The 17,056-nt window shown below is 48.0% G+C and overlaps 3 protein-coding genes across 3 annotated transcripts; all 3 read right to left on the reverse strand.

Moving 5' to 3' along the window:
• Window positions 1-4,922: 4,922 nt before the first annotated feature.
• GGS22DRAFT_191273 (uncharacterized protein) lies at window positions 4,923-5,508 on the reverse strand (the record flags this gene model as incomplete). The annotated part of the gene is made up of 2 exons (XM_047965093.1): window positions 4,923-5,200; window positions 5,295-5,508. 2 exons carry the CDS (start codon window positions 5,506-5,508, stop codon window positions 4,923-4,925), a joined length of 492 nt encoding a protein of 163 aa, XP_047815938.1.
• A 1,327-nt stretch (window positions 5,509-6,835) lies between these two features.
• On the reverse strand, window positions 6,836-9,998 carry GGS22DRAFT_191275 (uncharacterized protein; the record flags this gene model as incomplete). Its single annotated transcript, XM_047965094.1, has 2 exons — window positions 6,836-9,032; window positions 9,580-9,998. The coding sequence occupies 2 exons, from the start codon at window positions 9,996-9,998 to the stop codon at window positions 6,836-6,838; spliced, it is 2,616 nt and encodes an 871-aa protein (XP_047815939.1).
• Window positions 9,999-11,601: 1,603 nt separating this feature from the next.
• Window positions 11,602-16,539, reverse strand: GGS22DRAFT_195888 (Spc7-domain-containing protein). The gene is made up of 4 exons (XM_047965738.1): window positions 16,311-16,539; window positions 13,292-16,219; window positions 12,618-13,239; window positions 11,602-12,559 (listed from the first exon to the last, which is right to left on the reverse strand). The coding sequence occupies exons 1-4, from the start codon at window positions 16,524-16,526 to the stop codon at window positions 11,883-11,885; spliced, it is 4,443 nt and encodes a 1,480-aa protein (XP_047815940.1). The 5' UTR covers window positions 16,527-16,539; the 3' UTR covers window positions 11,602-11,882.
• Window positions 16,540-17,056: the final 517 nt, after the last annotated feature.

Raw genomic sequence — 17,056 nt, forward strand, 5'->3', positions numbered from 1 at the left:
AAGCTCTAGAAATAAGGAATTCAACCTTGAGGTTCTCGGAAATGGGAAATTTGAAGCCTAAGTGGTCTTTGGAAGCGTGAATATCATCTCGTGATGCCTAACCACAAAATGGATCATGATGAACTTTGATAGGCGTACAGTCACGTTAAGACTTGGGAAATTTTGGTGATGAATCCCTTATTCGTAGAATATTGCCCCCTTAAAACTCCCAAGTATCCCCTCTTCCCAAGATATAGATCCGTCCATCTCTCCATCCCCGGAACCCCGAATCATTCAAAGCCAACCCGTATCCCTTAGGGACCCCTATGGCATTCCTCGTCTTGTGACCTCGACTGGAATTCTCGTCTTATGTTCTTGCATAAAAAAACTGTGTCTATATCAGCACTTGAAGTCGATATAAATCTATGTATAGTACTATGACATACGATTTATAGGGGGTAACCCCGGCCTCAACTCTATCCGAGAGTCCCTTTGTGACTCGGTGTCCTCGGTTCGGCGTATACGGTTTGGCTCTAAAGAAAATCGGTTAGTCTAGGATAAAAGAAGATCAAGAACCGAGTGGATTTCTCACCGAAATAATTCCTTCTTCCGGCAGCCCGACGGCTTCTCGTATCTCGGAACGTTGTTTTGAGGGGGACGATCGCACATATATAGTAGTTAGTAAGGGAACGTATCTCTTACATAGGGAGGGGGACTTATCTTTTTTGTGCAAAGGCTCTTGTGCAAGAGAACCTATGAAGGAATTAGTATTTGATCAGTAAGCGGGAAGGGGCTTACCTGGAGGGTAGTCATGATTGACGAGAGAGGTGTTATTCAGGGGTAAGCTCCAATTCCCTGAATAGCCCCTCCTGACGATCAAGACTACCCCCACGAGCCCCCAGTTCCCCACGAGCCCCCAGAACCCCCCCCCCTCCCCCCACCCCGTTTTCCCGCTATTCATCCCCCGCGCACATACGCGCTTTTTTTTTTTTTTTTTTTTTTAAATGTCAGAGCAATTTATGCTCTTATGTTTTTTTGTTTTGTTTTTGTTTTTGATTGTTTTTTTCTTCTTTTATTGATTTTGTTTTTTCTTTTCACTTACGGCCCCACCAAAGGCCCTGTTGTAGTTTCTGGGCAGGCTCTTGTTGTTGCCCAAGGAAAGGGATGTTTTCCTTGTGGGGTGCCTGCGGCACCCTACTCAGGCAGTATTCGTCGATGGGCCACATGAATATGGCCCAATGCTAATCCATGACAGGCGCCTATATATCGAACCGCGCTCTTGTGGCCAATCCAGCATGTTGAGTGCTGCTAGAGGCTTGTTGGTGTTTTTGGTAGTTGAACCTCGTAAAGTGGATGACGAGGTTCGTCGAGTTTTGGTGGGGCCACCCGGCTAGGGACTGTCGGCTTTTGCTCGATCTGTTCCATGATTCAGTATTCAATTCTCATATTAGATTTCCTATAGTGAGGTCTGTGACATACCAGTTCCCCCCAGCATGGGTGGCAAGGATCAAATACTGGAAGCTGGCGATAGATGATCGCCACAGCCAGAGCATCGCACATGTTCTAGAAGTTGTTAGTTTCTGTGGGGATATAAGAGCAATTGGGAAGATAGATATGTACCTTATTGTGCCGATGCCACTTTCTTAATCCTATGATGTTTGGTGAATACCTAGGTCTCCACAGAGGAGAGAATGCTGAATATGAGCCGGTTTCTATTTCTGACCGGTGGGCTTAGTGAGATGAGCCCATTATTTTAGCTCTAATATTGGCATATAGACAACTGTGTCGGCCAGAGGTGCTGAACTCAATTTCATCCCGGAATATTTTTCCGGGGTTTCGTATTTTTGGATTCGAGCCCCCTTGTAGTTGTTATCGAACAGCAATGTTTCTTTGCTTGGAGACCTAGGTATGGGTCTTTTTATAGGTACTGAGCCCCCTTCTGCCTTGATAATGGAGGATAACGGTTCCTCTTGTGCGTTGGTCGTGAAAAGGGGGCCAGCAGTGAGGCCGATTTAGTTGTGGCCTAATATATATGGTTGTTTGGAGAGGGATCCTTTTTTTTGGTTGAGGACCTTGCCAACTCCTTCGTACCCCTTAGGGTTTTAACGGAGACTTCTCTGCTATCGATTTGATGCTTAATTTTTCCTCTTCGTGGATTTGAGGATGGTAGTAGCTTTTTAGTTAGTTCTTTAGATTGAAGAACTATAATTATTAGCCATCTGGCGTCATATTCAGACTTATGTGATGCTGAAATGGCCAGATGTAGTGGCTTGATTATCGAATCTTGATAATTGTTAGTATATCGCCATAGTAGAAAATAAAGGGGCTTGCTTACTAAGCACAGAGAAGTCTCCGGCTTCCCGAGGAGTCACTCGCAGACTAGGCGATATGCCTTCACGACAGAGACTAGAGGTACTTGGGGATTTTTGTTTGCCCCACCTCGAGTAACGGCATGATTCTCTTGAGATGTGTCCATCAGTGGATGCGAGGGTGTAGTTAGTCCTCACGATGGTTTTACCGCGGACACACGCCGTCGTTCGCTTTTTCCAGGTTTTGGATCGTTGTCGTTGGCATGATTTGGCCTGTCTGCGAGTCGCAACACCTAAGGCCTAGGGTATCAATTTGTTGAAGGATACTCTGTTGTTTTTAGGCCGATATATTGCTTATTTTCGATGTCCGGTGGTTCCGTCTTGCGATATCTTCTTTGGGCAAGGACATTGTGGTTTAGCGAACGCCGAATTAAGGGGTATTTTCGTCCCTTTTAGATTTCTTTTGAAAGTGCGTGGCGTCTAAACTTATTTCCAAGTTTGTTTCATTTTACACAGAAGCGGTATTGAAAAAGGTGCTGAGATGTGTCCTTGCCTTGCATGGCTAAGATGGAACTCGTCGACTTGGTGTTGCGACCACCACAGGGATTCAAGATTGTGGCCCTTGTGGTGGTGACTCCTCGGGCGAATGGGATCAGATAGATAATCCCACCCGACTCTTCTTTCTTTCTCGTCTATTTTTTGTTTTTTCGTCCCCTTATACTTGGTTGTCGTTTTGGTTGGTAAAGTTTGAAGTCGGCAACGACAAGCTACCAGCACTTAAGTTGTCTTTCTTGGTGATTGGTTGTCAAGATTTCCATATAACCCAGTGACATTGAGAATTGATGTCGTTATAGTAGGTAAAATGGAACTATGCTCCCCGTAAGCATAATATGTGCTGATAATCGTTCAGCACGCCGTCCCGAATTTTTTTAGGTAGAAAGTTGGTGTTAGTGGCCGGCATGCTGATGTGCTGGTTGACTTGTCGAACCCTGCCTAGGGGTTGCCTTAAGTCTTCCGCGGCATCGGAATATGGTTCTTGGTTAATTCTGATTTAAGATTGTCGAGTTGATAGCAGATTAGAACCACGTTTAGCTTCCAATGCCGCGGAAGATAGCAAGATGCTGCTCCATTCCCCAGGTCCTCGTCGTCGCAATGCGTAGCCCCAATATGATGATGATTGTAGTTGTCATGTAAATAGTTGCAAAGCGACTCATCGAGGACCTAAGGGGTGGCACACCAAAATCTGGTCGTCCTGGCATGGCTAAATTTTGAATATAGTTGAATGCCTTGATTGTGCCATGACGATCCCGCCCAGGATATGTTTATGGTGTGCCGAAAATGTGAAGCAGGCTCTCGCTAATGCCGTTGGATCCGTCCATCCTCTGGCATGAATTTGATGCCTCCTAATTTACAGAGCCCCCTCAGACTCTAGCAAGCATGAACTGTTGTAGCTTGCAATGTTGGCGTGTAATTATCTTTAGCCATAAGCTATTGGATGTCCTCTCCATCCTTAAGCTCGGCTTGGTGTTTGAGGTGCCCTTAATTGATAGCGGGCACATAATAGATTTCGGTCAACGCTTCATATTGCTCTTCCAGCCAGTACGTTGTCATCGGGCGCCTCTCTCGCCCTCTGACCCCGTATCTAGCAAAAGCATCTGATGGATATCAGGTATCGAAAGCGCTGGTGAAATCGAAAAGGACATGGGGCTGTGAAGTCTTTTTCACACAGCCCCTGGTCCGTCGTCAGGTATCCAAATGTCCTCCCACATTTGATGCCGTCGGAATGGCCCTTTCGAGATCACCGCATTTTATGCGGATCTTGTTATTTAGAAAGGGCCAAAGCCTTTTTTGGCCTCGATTATTTTAAAAACTAGAATCAATGTTAGTTTCAGTACCAGACAAGAGAAATGTAGAATGATGAGACTTACAAGGAACAATTAAGTTCACTAGCCACCATAGTGGAAAAGCGGGGGAATATTGTTTAGGTTGATAGCTGAATGGGCGGACGGGACCCCCTCAAGTATATTGCTCTTGAGGTATGTTGTTTTAGAGTATCAGGTCCCCGTCCGCAGGTGTTGAACAATATCCCCCGCAAATTCCCGTCGACACTAACACTGCTTCGATGCACCCTTGAGTCAAAGCCACGCGGAAATCCTAGGGGCTCTCTACCAAGATTTGGGAGAGCCCCTTTGGAGTTTTTGGGGGTTCTCAACTTAGTGATAAGGAGAACCCCAAGTTGAAATCTTGTTATTTCGGCCTGGTGTACCCCCTTTTCGATTAGGGGGTTAAGGGGGGCTCCCCGTTGAAAGCTCGGGTTGTTCAGGGGCCCCCCTATCTGATTTCCGCGTGGGTGACTCGAAGGGTTAGTTGTTTTTATTTTCGTTTATTTTGTTGTTATTAACAACACATCGAAGCAGTTGTTATTATAGCCCATCCGAGGAAGTGATAATCGTTAGGATTATCTGTTATAGTATTTAATTTAATTTCCTCGGATGGGCCGTCGACAAATCCATTTTCATGGATCAACACCCCCAGGTACTCCCTAATACCTGGGGGTGCGTGATTGCTCATGCCAGCCTTTATGGTGGCTGGCGACCACCCGTCTTGGATTTCTTGTGAATCCACGGTGCGACATCACGACGAGCGTACTTCGAATCCCACAGTGACACCATCATGAGATTCCTGTGAATCTCTGGTGTCGTTGTCGGTGGGCGTACTGTGAATCTCGTGGCCGGAAATCGATATCATAGTGGTCGCAATGTGAATCTCATGGTGACGTTTCACGGTGAGCATAGTGTGAATCATCGGTGATTCCCACCACGCGAGCTCCCTCAAGCTACGCGGGTGGAACTTAACTCCAAACAAGAAGATCATGATGTGAATCATTCTTGTGACATATCTCAACAGGCAATCTGAAACAAAGTTTCAGAAACTCGAAGGCCGGCAACGAACAAGACCGGACGAGTGTAGCCAATCCTCTCAGGCGTCGGCAAGAACAAGGCCAACAGGAGGAGTTGTCGAGAAGCTCGAATGATGGCGAGAAACAGACCATACGAGCGGAGTCGAAAAGATATACTTGATGGTGCAGGCGTGGAAACTGACCTACAGTCAAGTATATTGTCCTGGTGCTCGAGTGCGTGGCATGAACAAAGCCACCACGAGCGTTGTCGGAAAGAATGCTCGAAAGGGCAAGCGCAGAACCGGCTTGCGATCGAGACATTGTCCGGGGTGATTCGAAGGGCAGGCGGCGAAAACGGGCCCGCAAACGAATCGTTGTCCAAGGTGCTCGGGTTGCGGTGGCGACAATCAAGACCGCAACGAGCGTTTTTCTAGATGAGGCAGCGAACCTCACCCTCCCGGGAAACCGGCCCAGAAACGAAACATCTAGGCCGAAAACGAGGATTGCCGATAGCTAATATGCCTGCAGGCTGGCGCGAAAAACGAGACCAGCGCGGGCATTGTCGAAATCAAATGCTCGAAGGACAACCTCCCGTGCGAGGTTGTGTCGAGACATTGTCGGATTAGCTATCTGCTCGTAAGGCAGCCTCAGACGAGGCTGTTACGAGGAATTATCGACTACTCACTGGCCGACGTGACCAAAGTCGGGTGAGCCTTTATCTTCTTCGGGGGGGCAGCGAGAAAAACAAGACTGCCGCGAAGAAAATTGTCGATTCGGTGAGTGCTTTCATGCCGGCGAGGACGAGGCCGGGAAAGCGTTCTCGGGGTGCGCTCGAAGGACAGCCGGGACCAGGCTGTGTCGAGGCCTTATCTGTCTATGTAATGCTTGACGGACGGCGCGGACAAGACCGTGTCAAGACATTGTCGCTACATAAATAGGGGCGGGGACGTACCACTCACGCCCGTTCCAGATAATATAAAGGTAACAATCAAGGCACTGTGGCAATGTCCTCGCAACCGCCTGGTCTAGGACCACTTGGAAATCTCAGAACATACCATTCGCCAAACAGGATAATTGCGTTCCCTCAGGATGAGAGATCGCAACCCGATACCGTCGCCCTAGCCCTTCACCCCATACGGGATTCCTCGGGATCTTCAGGCAGGTTCTACTCCTTCACCTCAGGGATGAGGTTCCTCGGGATCTTGGAACCAAATACTCTCCCCCTTCACCCAGAATGGGTTCATCAGGATCTTGGAGTCAAACTCTCGCCCTTCACCCCTCGCGGGATTCCTCGGGGTCTTGGAGTTTAAAACGGTAGGCGGCCAAGACATGCTTCGGAGCAGTCAAGGCGACCGATCGACCTCATCCGTAACTCCCGAAGGAGATACAGAGTGAGAACGCCGCGAGGCATCGACCGGCCCAGTGCCCTATGGATTGTTACCTAGAAGTTAATGAGGGAGAGAGGGAGAGAGGGAGAGAAAGGATTGGGATATTATGGGTCCCACGTAAGTAGTTTCGTGTAGGCTAAGACCCGATTGCACGGATGCCTAATACCAGAAGTACCGAGGGATGATATGAAGCATGATGAGATGCTACGACGGTACCAGAGCAAGATGGGATCCACGGTGGTGACCGAGCGATAGCCCGATCAACCAGGCGGGGGTCCCATTTCTCTGGCGATGGCCGCCCTAGCAGTCTCATCATCGGCGCCATGGGCGTTCATATAATCCTCCAACTTGATGGAGAATATATCTTCATATCTATCCAGCTCCGGGTTTGCAGAGGGTGTGTAATTGGCGAACATGGGCAGCTGCACATTTCCCGCACCCTGGGGTGTGGTAGATGCCGCCGCTGTTGCCTTACCCTTGCCCTTTGCACCCACAGGCTCCAACCTTCCACCACTGGATGGCCAAGCACCCTGACTAGGGAGCGGTGCTTTGGGAGTGGCCGGCGCCGGCCAAGCACCCTGACTGGGCAGCGGTGCTTTGGTAGGGGTCGGCCAAGCGCCCTGGCTAGGCAGTTGTGCTTGGGGAGACTTCGAGCTCTCCGCCGAGCTCTCCGCATACCAGGGCACAGTGGTTTTAGGTGGAGCTTGTTTGGAGACAAGCCCGGTAAGTTTCCCGCCGGGCGCGTACGTGCTGGTAGGTCCTTGCCCCCAGACCGATGTGGGACTCGAAAAGGATTTCGGGTCGGTAGCAGACAGCGTCACAACAGACTTTGGGGGATACGAATCCCTCAGCATCTGTTGCGCGAAGCTACCCTTGATCACGATCTTGGGGGGAGGCGAGGACTCAGCAAGCGCCATCGGCTTGGGCTTCTGGATTAGGGTCTGGGACTTAGCCTTCTGGGTAGTCCCCCCGATGAAAACAGCCGATTGGAAGGGATGAGGAGGCTGCTTCTCTGCAGGTGCTGGCGCGAGGGCTGGCGCGGGCACCGGTGTGTACACTGAAGTGTACCCCTGCGCGTACGCTGGGCTGTACACTGGTGTGGACACCGGTGCGAGCGGTGATGACCTGTTCTCCATTGAAGACTTCAATGAAGATTGGGCAGCCGCTGCAGCTGCCTGCAAAGAAGGCAACGCCTTGTTGCCCGCAGAGGCCGATGGGGGCTCAGCAACAACGTCGTCGATTTCCATGGCTGTAACATCGACGAATTGCATTTCTGCGTCATCGTCGATGGCCATGGCTGTAACATCGTCGATGACCATGGCGGTAACATCGACGAATTGCATTTCTGCGTCATCGTCGATGACCATGTCTGAACCATAGCCGTCGTGTTGCATTAGCTCCCAGCCACCGGCTTGCGACATCTCATCCACTACCATGAGCTCCTCGCAGGGTTCATCTATGCCCATGTCTATATCTGTGCTGAGGTAGTCTCCATTGCACTTGACCTCCTCAGTCGGTTGACTGAAGGGTGGGAGGACAACTGCATGGACCTCCGATGGATCATCGATGTCCATCGGAACAACTACCCCAGGGAACGGCGAAAGGTTCATCGGCAGATTATAGGCAAAGATGGACGGATCACACGCGTACTGCTGAGGCACAGGTTGGGGGATAGCCACCTGTTGCATGGCAACAGGCTCATATCCCGGGACCAACGGGACCTCGGATTCCGGAACATACTGGGGACCTGCCACCGGCTCGTAAGTCGGTACCGGCTCGTAAGTCGGCACCGGTTCGTAAGTCGGCGCAGGTTGGGGACCCAGTAAGACTTCTGCACAAGCCGTGGTGGGAATCACCATCTCAGTCAGAGACTTGCGAGGTGACTGAGGCTTTATCTCCCACCGCCTATGAAGAGTCATACGATGTTCCTTCCTCACATTACGCGTGGGGGCGAGGCGCGGAAAGTTTTCAAGGTTGAGGTACCTGGGGACGTAGGGAGTGACCGGCCTAGGCATAGGCTTGAAAGGTCGGAGGGGCGTGAACGCTCGCTCAGGCGGGGGCCTGGCCTGGGGCGTGACGACCTGCCGGCGCTCCCTCCCCAGCTGGTGTACCCGAGAGATGTTTCTCGCTTGCAATTCCTTCTCTTTGGCCTCCTCCTCTTGCTTGACGGGGTCCTCAGCGGGAGCAACCACCGTGGGTTCTTTGGGAAGAACCGGAGCAGGAGGAGGGGGAGGGGGAGAGAGAGAGGAATAGAGCTTGCCTGTCAGGTATTGGGCTACCGTGACAGCGGAGCGAGCACATCTCATCGATAGGGGGACTATCTCTCTATGGATGCCGCCGTGGACAGTGACCTTCCACTCAAGCATTCGGGCTTGCTCAAGCATGTAGAACCAAATCTCTAAGAGATGGCGAAAGCCGCTCGAAGAAGAAGTGGTGTACATGACATGGTTCACCGTCCTATTTATCGAAAGTTAGAAATATTTCACATATATTTTCCAAACATGAATCACAGTGATGATGTATGAGTTTGACATGATTGCATTGTGAATGGGGAGGTAAAATATGACTATTTCTGAGAATGGAGAAAGTTTGATAGTTGAAAAGGGGTAAAGGGGGTAAAGGGGGTAAAGGGGTAAAGAGGCAAAGGATACATTTATTATCAGAGTGGGAATAAGAATTTAGGGAAGGTACATTGTATATAATGTATGTTATAGTGTATGTATAGGATATTATAGAGGGCAATAGGGGTTGATATGTTTTTGTGTTGATGTGTTAATGTGTTAATGGTTATAGGTAGTGGATAGGTAATGTGGTATGATAGTAGTGGTATAGTGGGTACAGTGGGTGAGGGTAGTTTTTGTTAGGTGAGGTTGTGATGTTCAGTTCATGTGATGATGGAGGGGTAGATGAAGATAGAATGGTAGGTTACGATGGTCAGTGACGAGCGCGGGGCAGGCCACAAGAAAGAAAATTGAAAAATAAATAAGAAATGAAAAATACTTACAGCATGGTGAGGTATGTCCATGTTAGATCCCCAACTGCCCATAGAAGAATCCACGGACCATGAAGATGCCATCGGGTCAGGAAGACAGCCGCCCCAAACACGCACCAACCGAGAGGAGTATAACTCGACGCGGCGGCTTGTGCCGTGAGGTAAATTATGGCACTCATGATCGGGACGCGGAACTCACGGGACAGGTGGAGGAAGGTAGCGGCGGTGATGGACACGAAGCTTAGGATACCGTACCCCAAGACTGGGCTTGCCACGAAAAGGCAAGCGAGACCAGCCATTAGCAGGGGGGCAGCCTCATACGCGAGACCCAACCCAAGGTAATCCTTGAGGTCGAGGTAGGCGGAGTAGAGGAGGAGGAAGGGAATGACGAGGAGAGGGGAGAGGATCGTCATCTTGCCTTGGTAATCCATGGTATCGGTCGGAAGAGCACAACAAGTATGACGGGCTTGTGTGGTCTATTAAAAAAAGAGAGAGAACGAAAAAGGTTTAGAGCAGGAAATTCTGGCAGAGGGCGTTGGCTTGTAGCTGAATGCTTGAAAGCGTTGCTTGATATCTGCTGTTGGTCGGACGCGAAAATCTGTGTAAACCTGAAGAAAAAAAAAAGAAGAAGAAAGGAAGAAGTTCCATTAACGGGAGCCGCGGTTTTATGAACTGGGGTCTGGGGTAGGAGGGGCACTAATCAGCCGCATCCCCAGGGTTACCGTCGATAGGGTGGTCACTTCCGAATTTTGTATAATTGTATTTTTTAAAAGGTACCTGCCAAAGTATCTACCAAGGTACCTACCAGAATGTACTGTTGTTCTTGGAGAAATTGATCCACAACTACAGAGGAAAATCAAAAATTAGAAAAGATACAACTGATTTTCCGTACCTTGTAATTCTCCTCGATGTTCTATGCTTTTCAAGAGAAACTCATGATAGTAGTAATTCAGTATATATAAGACATGCGCTATCATATCAGTGTATCTAGATATATAAGTAAGCACGAATAGAAACGCTACATAGGATATGTATATTCAAATCTATGTACTTGCTGTACATATGGTATGGTAGTTCAACTGACTTATAAATCGATACTTACCGGGTATTTATACAAGAATACCTATGGTCCAATACAAATACCTCCACCACAAATTATCTAGGTACCTAAGTATACGATAGCCCTTAAAATTGACCTCCCAGTACTTATGTATGTTATATACCTAATTATATTGTAGTACATATTCCCGTGCAAGTAGAAGTTATCCATATGTATATTTTACTTACCAACCCCTATACGTAGCTAGGCCCTATGTGGATATTTAATTGTTTAATCCATTAGATATCTGTAATTAGTTCCTATTAGTACGCGGTCAAATTATACAAATATTTATTTAGGTAGGTACATATGTATTTTTCTTGACTCTGAATACCTACGGTACTTGAGTGTTGCGTTGTCGTCCGTAAGGCTGAGGAGCCACTAAAAATGTCACCTAACCCATGCCCCAGTTTTATTATTATCAGATCTTAGTACGTACCTATCGGATATTTTTAATCTCGATTGACAGGGTTATTTTTCAACCAATGATAAATCCGGAAATCAATCCTATTAGTATGTACCAAGGTACATAAACGGTCTGGTCTTTGGGGTACGTACCTCGCATGGCCGCCCTTCGATTTTTTCCATCGGTCCAACAAATCCGAATATTCGTTCTATCTCCTGGTAGTAGTTTTATTTTCCCGAAGATGCTAATTATTACTAGTAGTTTAACTTGACCTAGGTAGATTATTCCAATTATGCAAATGTATATGCCTTTGCACATAATATATAAAAGTAGGTAGCAAATAATATTCAAACATTAATCGATTCTACAGGTATGCTCAGTGGATAGATCTTGACCAAATTATTCCCAGCTTAATTGATTATGAATGTGGCGCGGGAAACGCGTAAAGGTGGAAAATAAATATTATTGAGTCGTATTATTATCCTCAAGGCATTAATTAGAAATACTCATACTCGTATGTGAATTGAAGGAGTAACATTAAACTAGAAGACCCATTGAGTGAGGTTTATTTCATATATTAAACGTGATAGACATTTCCTTTTCCCGTCGTTGGTTGAGGGCAAGTCCCCCAATATCAGAAGCGATCCTTACAAGACGAATCCATATGCATCCGTCAATAATCTAACAATACACCAACAAACGCCATCTTCTCATCAGGGATATCTTCCATGTCCGCGAATAACAATCATCAGTCATTATAGTGAGGTAGTGCAGAGGCCTGAAGGCCGATAAACCCATTCCCCATACCACTTATTTCTGCTGGGCTTTTGCTTTGGCAACAAGTCTTTCTTGGAGTTCGACGATGATATCGCTCCAAGACTCGATATTGCTCTGCTCCTCCTTTGTGATAACGCGCGCACCGATTCTAGTCTTGAGGAACTCGACGACGTTATCTATTTTGAACTGCTCTCCATAGACAACTCGTGCCTCGGGCTCGATAGTGACATCAATACCGCTAGGTGTGTTCCGACCGTGGAAATTGAGTGTAACATCTACCCTCGTCTTGACTGGGCGTACCAGTAACATTGCGTTGAATGCAATCGACGAATCCGACGTTTTGGTGACTTTGGTCTTGAATGTGCAATCGACAAGACGCATACTGTCTGACACGTGCTTGGCTTTCTTCCATCCAGCACTGACCATGTCTAGAAGTTCCTTGATTCTGGTTTGTGATTGGTCCAATTCACGAATTCGATCTCGGATGCATTGAATGAAAAATTCTTTTTCCGGTGTAGATGGCTTAGGATCTCGTTCTCGATTGGCTGCAATGTACCACAAATCAATTGTCGAATTTGTCGGTTTTACGCCTTTGAATACAGCGACGTCAAAGACGAGTTCGATCTCCTTTCGATATGTCATCGACATCATGGTTCCATTTGTGCCCGTAATCATCCATCCATGCTGCTTCTCGATATTTTCCACTCTCGCTATTTCATCATGTTAGTTTTATAGTACGATAAGATTAAGATGACAAGAGATACTGACCTTTCAAAGAGCTGACTTCATTAGATGTCCAACCCCTGCATTCTTCGCGAACCTTCTCAGCTTCCTTGATATCAGAGAGGCACTCCTCTTTTCTCTCTGATAATTCGCTGATACCTGATTCGGTCTCCCCAAGTTGTTGACGCAATTGTTCAATCTGCTTCATTTTGGCTTCGATATTTGCATCAACTTCAGTAAGTTCGGATCGGGCAGCCTGCAGGTCTTCGGGGTCGCAGTCCGCTATCTCTTGGACGGCAGACTCCAGGTTGTTGTGCTCTACATCCAAGGATTCGAATCTTTCAATAAGCTTAGGCAATACAGAATCGAGCAATTTCTGTTCCTTCTGCAACAGCTGTTCATCAGCTTTCATGCCCTCGGCAATCGTGACCAAGCCTTCCTTGAGACCATCCTGAAGCTTCATGCGCCATTCGTACCACATAGCCTTGCTCAGGAGCCGTGCGTGCGTTTTGACATTCTTGAACTGGTTGTCTAGGAAGAGCTTGTATTCGGGCGTTGCAGACATGTATTCCTTGAAAAGCGGAGGGTTCTCTTCCAAAGTTTCTGTCTCAATCTCTCGAACAATTCTTCTACCCTCTGAAATGTATTTCTTCAGTTCTCGGCAAGACTAAAATTCATTAGCATTCGTCGTGATCATAGTTTTTTGTGTGGACACTTACATGTTGGTACAATTCCAGCATTGGGACTGTACAGGCACCCGCCACGACACATCGTTGGAGGGAGAGATCTTCCTGTCCTACTGCAGCATCATCTTTGACGCTTGTAGGGGCTTGCGTGCGTCGTCTCTTGGTTGTGGTTAATTCCATGAAACGAATATTCGTCATGTTCAAGAAGTCTTGAAGATGCATCCGCTCTCCATCATCGTCCATTTGAACCTCAGAATCCGCGACAACATGTGATGCGTCGAAGTTCAGTGTGTCGGTAGGATAATTAGAGTCGACATCTTTGAAGCGACCTCTTACCTGTGGAGATGGCATTGTCATGTGCGCCTTCTTGGGCGAGAGTACCGGTGTCGAAGCCGTCATGATGTTACCTCCATCCTCCAAAGTTCTACCAGCAGAGCGAGTTACTCGTCCAGTCGTTTCTGCTTTCGAAGGAGGGGCATGCAATCGCACGTTTTTGACAGGACTGCTTTGGTGATTCTTAAGTCGCTTAATGCCATCCCTCTCTTCCTCTTCCTCTTCGTTATCGAGCTCAGCAGGACGTTTACCGAGGAGACCCTTGGCACTACCCACGTGAAGGCTCTTTCGTCCTTTGAGATGGTTTTTCTTGGGTGTCATACTGGAAATCATATCCTTCAGAGTGGCTGTGGTATTCTCTTCGTCTTCACCATCGGCTTCTCTCTCAAGTCTGTAGCGGCCATTCTCCTTATCCACTTCATGTCGGCGTTCCAGGTCTACTTCATACTCCATGATTCGAGGATCAGCGAAAGTAACACCTCGGGAACCTTCACGTGGAACGAAGTTGTCCGCTGTATCTCCAATGGATTCACGCCTGTCAAATATAGCAGCGACTTTGGGGGATCCAAGACCAGGCCTATCAGCACCCAAGCCCGAGAGTCGCCTCGATTGTGGAGTTAAAATAACTCGTGGTGTGGATAAGCCGGTTGAGGGGTCTTTCTGGAAAATCGACATTGACTGTGCATTCTTGGAAGCGGATCTGGGCGTAGAGGTCGAACGATCTGGGTTCCGTCGAGTCGTCGAAGCAGGAGACTTTGGGTTCCTTGAAGGAGGTTCCTTCAACGGGGTTCGGGGTCCTTGCTTATTCGGAGTACTTTGCTTAGCAGGATTCGCAAACTTGGGCGTTGAAAGATCACGAACAGGCGAGCTGCTCTTAGGACTAGCAGATCCTCGCCAGTTAATACTGCGACGGAGTCCCTTGCCCCGAAACGCAGATAAACTAGGGCTTCCTGTTTCTGAGACATTTTTGCCAGAAATAGCTTCCGACAGGCGTTGTTTTGCAGACGAGTGGAGTGCAGGCACATTATCGTCTTCATCAACCTCTTTCTCCATGATATGCCTTGCCTCAGTTCGGTCCTTGGCGAGAGGCGGGCCTTTAATGATTCCACCCACGGCCATAGTCATATCCATTCCCATTGTAGCATCCTCCTCGTCTTCAACTTCATTAGTCGGAAGAATACGACCCAACCCAACTGTCATGTCCATGGTTGCTTCGTCATTAGCAGCCGTCATAGTACGGCGCCGACCTAAAGGAGCCTTTCTTGTTGAGGCATTAGATTTATACCCAGATAGGACTCCGCCCACTGCAGTGGTAAATTCCATTGACATATCCTCGTTCTCCTCACTGTCGTCGAGATCAAGTAGGTTGTTCGCTGATTGCGGGCCCTTTCGAATACCACCAACTGCCATAGTAAATTCCATAGAAGCATCCTCAACAATCGAATCATCTCCGGCTTTATCTGGGCTTCCTGGTTGGATGTTCTGTGTCTTGCTGCGCTGAGGAAGAATGCCGCCCAATGCTCGAGTAACATCCATTGACATTTCATCATCTTGGGCATCATCCTCGTCATCCAGGGAACCGCCATTGGATTTGATGATGCCGCCAACAGCATTTGTCATATCCATGTCCATATCCATGTCCATACCACCAGTTTCTTCTTGATCATCGTCGTCCTGGATAGGACTGATCCTGGATGACGTTTGGATATTTTCCTGATCATGGGTAGGACTAGCTTGTCTAGGGGCAGGCTTTTTAGCCCATCCAAAAGAGGGGATGATTTCCTCCTCTTCATCTAGCTGCTGGGTTTCGGCGCGTCTGGAAGCAAGTCGAAGAGCAGTTTCTAGGGTATCAGTCGAATCTGTGGTGAATGCTGAACGGGCAGAGATAGCAGAAGCGACTGAGGTGCCGGTGACCTCATCAACATCCAAGTCCATCGATACACCGTCAGCATCATCTGAGTCGCTACCAGAGTCCGAGCCCATATCTTCCTGTGCTTCCATCACACCATCTGTCGCATCGGAATCTGAGCTATAGACACTCGAAGCTAAGGTGTCGTCCATCTGGTTGTTGAAGTTGAGCTGGGGAGCGCCTGAGCTTCTACGTCTCTTCTTTTGGTGGGGATCTTGCTGATGATCTGGTGAATTTGGAACGATATCATCCTCCTGCTCTGCCGGGGCAGGAGCTGGATCGGGGGGTTGTGCGGGTGTAGCAAGTGATGATGCACGTCTTGTAGAATCGGTAGAGGTGGTAGAGTCCTGATTGTACTCAACCTCATGGAATGTGTGTAGGGTGGCTTCAGCGGCAAACGACACCCGTCGATTAGCAAGAGACTTGCGTCGAGCCTCCCTTCGATCATTAATCTCCTTCTCTAGTTTAGCTCGTTCTCGTTCCTCTCTTTCACGCGCAGCAGCTTGTTGTTCCTCTTCGGTGCGCACAGCGATCTTTGTGCCTGATGAATTGGTATCATCATTCTGGAAGGGGTTCATTAACTTGTCGGCTCCCTGAATATTCAGAGAGGGTGGTGAATTGCGGGCAGGCTGCTTGGACTTGAACGAGGGAATCTCAGGTAGTGGCATGGTTGGTTTGAGGATTGATTTTGGCGGAGGTTTGGCATTTGCTGCTAGGGACTAGATGGTTGGAAGTTAGTAACGCGTTTTGAACAAGTTGGGTTGAACAAGGTGGATTAATCAAGGTGGGTGATGGAATTGCATCACGTACAACACGTCGATTTCCGGTTCCTGGCTTCAATCCGTCTAGTCCTCCAGGTCCAATACTTTTACTACGTAACTTCTTTTTGCCTCCATTACCGGCCAAAGAACTAGCAACGTCGACGGTGATGTTTTCTTTCTCCATCCTCTTCCGCACAGGCGAATGTCCGGTCGACTTCCTAGGCCGACGCGTGGACGGGAGAGTCGCATCGTTGCGACTCGACATGCTGGCGACAAAGATGAAGGTGAACTGTTAGTAAGTATCGTAGAAGCAATTAGGTTCTCATCATCTAAGACGCAACTTCTAAGTTGGAATGCGACGCAGGTAAATAGAGTTGTCGCATAGGAATTTGGTTAATAATCCAAGTAGAATAATCACAAAGTCTGAATGTAAGGTGCTTTTGTCGAAGCAATCATAAACAACACCTGCTTCAGAATTGGTGAAAAGGGTGGAAGTGGCGGGTGACGTCGAACTGGAAATCGAATTCCATACGTTAAAAGTCGGGTCGATTAACGATCGCGTCAATTGACTGGATAAGAGACCCATGTTTGTAAACAATTGAAGGTGGGGCATTATGCCATGACAGTTGTATGTACATAGGTACCTTTCGAAATGGTCCAAGCTTCAAGGTTCTGGTGCCTTTTTCATTAGCCACAGATAATTCATTAATCCCTCCGCCTTCGCCTATAAGCCACAGTGGATAGCCACAACCAAGCTAATTTTCAAGGTTTGGAGTGGAACCTGTGCCTTCCCAC

The sequence above is a fragment of the Annulohypoxylon maeteangense genome (assembly GCF_022496945.1).
Source record: "Annulohypoxylon maeteangense strain CBS 123835 unplaced genomic scaffold GGS22scaffold_16, whole genome shotgun sequence".
Taxonomy (NCBI): domain Eukaryota; kingdom Fungi; phylum Ascomycota; class Sordariomycetes; order Xylariales; family Hypoxylaceae; genus Annulohypoxylon; species Annulohypoxylon maeteangense.

Excerpts from the sequence above, each read along its gene's own strand:
- GGS22DRAFT_195888 (XM_047965738.1), bottom strand. The coding sequence starts at position 16,526 with ATGTCGAGTCGCAACGATGCGACTCTCCCGTCCACGCGTCGGCCTAGG. Across the intron at positions 13,240-13,291 it reads TGCTGGAATTGTACCAACAT|TCTTGCCGAGAACTGAAGAA; the intron begins GTAAGTGTCCAC and ends AATGAATTTTAG. Across the intron at positions 12,560-12,617 it reads TGAAGTCAGCTCTTTGAAAG|CGAGAGTGGAAAATATCGAG; the intron begins GTCAGTATCTCT and ends ATGATGAAATAG.